Raw genomic sequence first — 6,060 nt, 5'->3', positions numbered from 1 at the left:
TTAATGTTGTAAGTCGCTTTGGACAAAAGCATCTGCTAAATGCCCTAAATGTAAAAATGTTATGTAAATTTTCCCTCTCTGGATGGGACATTCTGGTGTAAAAACAAAGATGGAACAATCAATAAACAGGCAGCCGTCCGTCAGCAACATCCATCATCCTGATGGGGGTCCATCCGTTGTCTGTCGTCTGTCCCGACAAGGGTCTGTCCAATCCACGTGTCATGCCGGGGATGCGAATTGGCGGCATGAAACTTTACTGATGTGAAGTTAAGATCAAGATGAAACCTGAGTTGGAAGACGGTGCTGGAATATTGCCAATAATTATTTATGAATAATTACTATCTTGGAATACCGATGATGGGGCAGAAACAACATACATTGATACATAATGTGCTATTTCTGAGCTTAAAAAGAGATGAGTATAGAAGGAGAAGTGGGCTGAAACCACATTTCAAAAACAACAGCGTGGTATGTGCTGCCCTTTGATTTGTTGATATCCAGGTTGATAAGCTTCAAAAAGTAAAGAGATGTGGTGACCTTCATGTAGAGAAGTGTGTATAAAAGCTGCTCTGTCCTCTAGTTCAGCAGCTCTTCACAGAGAAGATCCTTCTTCAGCAGGTTGGTTACAACTCTCCTCTCTTCTCTCTCCACATCTTCTCTCCTTCCTCTTGTGCTCTGTTCCCTTCACCACTGTAAGTCATCTGTCTCTCTCCTTTAGAAGCTCCATCATCATCATCATCATCATCATCATCATCATCATCATCTCCACCACCAACATGCTGGCAGCATCTCTGCTCGTTTGTGCCATGATGGCCTTGGTTTCAGCTGACGGTGAAGGTGAGTATCTCTGTTCAACTTCATCTGTGGAGCTTTAACAGCCGTGAGAGGAAAGATACATGGTACACAGATATATGTTCAGATACACATACATGTGCTGATACACAGATACACATGACTCATGTGTACATTAAAAGAAGGGGACTTGCAATGATGACCTGCTGCCGTATGATTCTACAGCTTCACCTGTTTGCTGTTAAATTCATATATTACACAGCCCACTATTGTCTGTTTGTCTTCATAGCTGTTGCAACCGGCGCCCCAGCCACTGATGCCCCAGCCACCAACGACACAGCCACCAACGACACAGCCACTGATGCCCCAGCCACCGATGCCCCAGCCACCAACGACACAGCCACTGATGCCCCAGCCACCGATGCCCCAGCCACTGACGCCCCAGCCACTGACGCCCCAGCCCCTTCTTGTCCCGATGGTTGGAATGAGTTCAACGGTCGCTGTTTCAGCTTCGTGCCAAAAACACGGGCTTGGGTCGATGCTGAGGTAATCAATCAGTTGTTGTCTCATCAGCATTTTCCTCTGACTTGGTGTCTCCATCTCCACCTTTCATTTCCATGTTCATTCAAAATATTTTTAATGTGAAATTCAAGGACACTGTTTAAATTATCCAGTCATTAACATAAGATTTGTACCAAATGGGGAGAAAATTTGAGACTTGAAAACGAGTGTCAACCACAAATTAAATATTGCTTGATATTTGAGCCAAATCTCCGTCCACCTGCTTGAGGAGACCATGACATGTGCAGCATCAGAGTTCAGCTTTACATCTGTCTGTCCATCTCCTCTGTAGAAACACTGCCAGTCCATGAATGCAAACCTTGCATCGGTACACAGCACCGAAGAGGAGAACTTCATTCTGGGAATGATCAGAGCACAGACTTCAGAAAACCCAGAAGTCTGGGTTGGAGGCTCTGACTGCCAAGAGGTACTTCATCACTAGCTTTTGCAATTCCTGATGAAGTGACACTTTCACATATTTTGTCTTCTGTGATCTAGAGCAAAGTTTGGCTCTGGACTGATGGCTCAATGTTCACCTATACATCCTGGTGTTCAGGAGAACCCAACAATCTCAATGGCAACCAGGCTTGTCTTCAGATGAATCATGGAGGTAAATCACAACATGTTGTTAGACATCTGAACAGTGGCGGTTCTACACGGGGGCCTACAGGGGCCAGTGCCCCTGTAAAAATGTCCCAGGCCCCCCCTGTGGCCCCCCCAGAGCTGACTGAATAAGCTGACTGAATGATAAAATGAAAATGAAATAAATTGATCAAGTTATTACGATTTTATGCGCTAGCGCCAAAAGCGGAACTAATGTGACTCAGCGCTCTACACGGAATAATTAGAGCGACGCACCCAAACACTGCCTTGCCGGATGCGAGATGAGAGTGAGAACGGCACTTTCCATTTTTTAATGTGCCCCTCTGATCAAACATTGGCCCCACCTTGGCCCCCCCAGTAAAATTTGTCTAGAACCGCCACTGCATCTGAACAATCAATGTTATTTTGTTTGTTTTTGTTTTACTTTACTATTGAAAGTAGGAGTTTGTTGAAGTACAAAAATGGCACTTTTACTTGAAAATGGCTGACTTCCTGTTGTTGTTTATGTACCATACCTGTAAGAGGCTTCTTTCTGCATTACACCTGACTGCCAAAAACCTATTGCACTATTGACCAATTTTGAAGAATACGTATGCACACATCAAAAAAATGTATGAATCAGGGTTTTCAGGTGATTTCCACCTGTAGCTTCCTCATCCATACGGTGAAAATATCGGTCTTTAGCATCACTGATATCTGAAATCTTCTGCTGAGATGTTGAAGCCCTGATTGTGTTTGTTGTGTTCACAGGTTCAACCTGCTGGGACGATCAGGATTGTTCGACCTCTAATGCATCCGTCTGTAGCAAGGCCATGCAGTAACTCCTGAGCTGACAGTATGAATGTATTTGTGTCATCACGTGTATTTTCTCCGATTGGCTGCAACACTGCTGAACAGATGACATCAGCAGAGGACTTCCTCTTTGCTCTTTACGAAGAGGAATCTTAAGTTTTGATGCACAATAAAAACTCAAAATGGAGAATTGAAACACATAGACTCTGATTCTTTTGTACTTTTTCACCTCAAACAGCAGGTTCTGTAATTTGATTAATGTTCTGCATAATTTAAAGGTCAAAATGTATGGTCACAAACAGACAAATGGTTGATGTGTTATTAAAAGGGGCAGAGGAACTCACTTCTTGTAGTGGGCAAGAGTACTCATCAATATGGGAACGAATGTGTGAGCAGGACTCAATATTTTTATTTATTTTTTAGTTGTTAGGTGTTAACAACTGCAATCAATCTGCAAGGGTTTCTTCTTTAGAAATTTGTAGAGGGGGGTATCAAGCACCTTTGACACACCCAAGCACAAAAATGATATCAAATAACACATTTAAGCATTTTTAATGGGTGTGCCAAGTTTCCTTAGATGTGAGGAATCTCCAAATCAGGCCATGACTTATTAAGGTTGTCAAGTTTTGGGAAGATTTGACTAAGTACACTGAGCTTTAACTTTCTGTTGCCAGTAGGTGGCACTATGACTGCGTGTCATAATCAGCATATACACTCACCGGCCACTTTATTAGTTACACCTTGCTAGTGCTGGGTTGGACCCCCTTTTGCCTTCAGAACTGCCTTAATTCTTGGTGGCATAGATTCAACAAGGTACTGGAAACATTCCTCAGAGAGTTTGGTCCATATTGACATGATAGCATCACGCAGTTGCTGCAGATTTGTCGGCTGCACATCCATGATGCCAATCTCCCGTTCCACCACATCCCAAAGGTGCTCTATTGGATGGAGATCTGGTGACTGTGGAGGCCATTTGAGTACAGTGAACTCATTGTCATGTTCAAGAAACCAGTCTGAGATGATTCACGCTTTATGACATGGAGCGTTATCCTGCTGGAAGTAGCCATCAGAAGATGGGTACACTGTGGTCATAAAGGGATGGACATGGTCAGCAACAATACTCAGGTAGGCTGTGGCGTTGACACGATGCTCAATTGGTACTAATGGGCCCAAAGTGTGCCAAGAAAATATCCCCCACCATTACACCACCACCAGCAGCCTGAACCGTTGATACAAGGCAGGATGGATCCATGCTTTCATGTTGTTGACGCCAAATTCTGACCCTACCATCCGAATGTCGCAGCAGAAATCCAGACTCATCAGACCAGGCAACGTTTTTCCAATCTTCTATTGTCCAGTTTTGGTGAGCCTGTGTGAATTGTAGCCTCAGTTTCCTGTTCTTAGCTGACAGGAGTGGCACCCGGTGTGGTCTTCTGCTGCTGTAGCCCATCCGCCTCAAGCTTCCACGTGTTGTGCGTTCAGAGATGCTCTTCTGCATACCTTGGTTGTAACAGTGGTTATTTGAGTTACTGTTGCCTTTCTATCAGCTCGAACCAGTCTGGCCATTCTCCTCTGACCTCTGGCATCAACAAGGCATTTGTGCCCACAGAACTGCCGCTCACTGGATATTTACTCTTTTTTGGACCATTCTCTGTAAACCCTAGAGATGGTTGTGCGTGAAAATCCCAGTAGATCAGCAGTTTCTGAAATACTCAGACCAGCCCGTCTGGCACCAACAATTCTGATGCTCGGTTTGAACTGCAGCAGATCGTCTTGACCATGTCTACATGCCTAAATGCATTGAGTTGCTGCCATGTGATTGGCTGATTAGAAATTTGCGTTAAGGAGCAGTTGGACAGGTGTACCTAATAAAGTGGCCGGTGAGTGTAGATGTCTTCAGACCGGTGCTCTTAGAAGGCAAGATACATTTGGAGCAGATTGGGCTTTGTATGCCCAACTTATAACAGCTTCCTATTTCATGGCGAATGGTAGTGCCATGGCACCACTCCCCTCCCACTTCTCCTTCCTTCTTGTGTGGGCATCCAATGTCCTTCTGCACCCTCTACTGGTGCCAAGCCAACTTCACACATTGCAGTGGACTTTGATATCGGACTACCTGCCTCAGAAGGTAATGACACAATTCTCTCTATTGTGGATCGTTTCTCAAAAACTGTGGACTTCGTCCCTTTACCTGAACTCCCCTCAGCTCTCAAGACAGCAAAACTATGTCTTTTGCCTGCATGGAATCCTGCAGGACAGGGCCAACAGTTCACATCCCAAGTTTGGCGAGCCTTCTGCCGGTCCCTGTGCACCCTCAGTAAGCCTCACTTCTGGTTATCATCCCCAATCTAATGGACAAAGGAGCAGGTCAACCGGGAGTTGGATGCTGCTCTCCATTGTGTTGCTTTACGTCATCCACAATCCTGATGCATCTCACCTGGATTGAATATTTGCACACCTCTTTCACCAGCACCGCCACAGGTATGCCTCCCTTCATAGCCTTCAGCCTCCCTTGTTTCCATCTCAGGAAGTGGAGGTGGCGGTCCTGTTGGTCCAGTAGCATCTGCACCACTGCTGGATTTGGATGTCTCTGCTACAGACATCAGCCAAGAATCGATGTCTGGTGGACCACTACCGTACCCCTGCCCCTTACTACACCCCGGGACAAAAGGTATGACTCTGCTCCCGGGATCTTCCTCTACAGGTGGAGTCCTGCCAATTTCATCAGATCTTTAGAGATTGATAAATTCAGAAATCCTGTTGAAGTGAGACTCCAACTTCCTTACTTTACTAATGGGTAGTTGAGATCGAGATGAAGGCCGAGTTGGAGGCAGCACCAGAAGTAGAGGGGAAGGAAGAGGCCATTGGCCAATTTAGGTTGGCAGCTGGTGAGGTCCAATTCTGATTGATTACAAATTGACTATAATTAATTCTGAATAAGAAATATCTTGGAATATCAATGGTTTGGCATAAACAACATGAGTTGATACATAATGTGCCATGTCTGAATTTAAAAAGAGCTGAGTAGACAAGGAGAGGTGGGCTGAAACCACATTTCAAAACCAACAGCGTGGGATGTGGTGCCCTTTGATTTGTTGATATCCAGGTTGATAAGCTTCAAAAAGTAAAGAGATGTGATGACCTTCATGTAGAGAAGTGTGTATAAAAGCTGCTCTGTCCTCTAGTTCAGCAGCTCCTCACAGAGAAGATCCTTCTTCAGCAGGTTGGTTACGACTCTCCTCTCTTCTCTCTCCACATCTTCTCTCCTTCCTCTTGTGCTCTGTTCCCTTCACCACTGTAAGTCATCTGTCT

At 44.9% G+C, this 6,060-nt stretch overlaps 1 protein-coding gene across 2 annotated transcripts; it reads left to right on the top strand.

Annotated features, from left to right (window-relative positions):
- The first annotated feature begins 722 nt into the window (after window positions 1–722).
- LOC311022968 (type-2 ice-structuring protein-like) lies at window positions 723–2,807 on the top strand. Of its 2 annotated transcripts, none has more exons than XM_084024600.1 (5): window positions 723–831; window positions 1,208–1,338; window positions 1,646–1,780; window positions 1,852–1,963; window positions 2,707–2,807. In XM_084024600.1, exons 1-5 carry the CDS (start codon window positions 777–779, stop codon window positions 2,775–2,777), a joined length of 504 nt encoding a protein of 167 aa, XP_083880726.1. In that variant the 5' UTR covers window positions 723–776; the 3' UTR covers window positions 2,778–2,807. The 2 variants fall into 2 exon arrangements, with proteins under 2 accessions (XP_083880726.1, XP_083880725.1); XM_084024599.1 differs by having other exon boundaries at window positions 736–831; window positions 1,193–1,338.
- The last annotated feature ends 3,253 nt before the right edge of the window (window positions 2,808–6,060 follow it).

Source organism: Eutrigla gurnardus, assembly GCF_963514095.1.
Source record: "Eutrigla gurnardus genome assembly, chromosome: 13".
Classification (NCBI taxonomy): Eukaryota; Metazoa; Chordata; class Actinopteri; order Perciformes; family Triglidae; genus Eutrigla; species Eutrigla gurnardus.
Note: the sequence above shows the minus strand (reverse complement) of the source record. Positions and strands in the feature narration are given on the sequence as shown.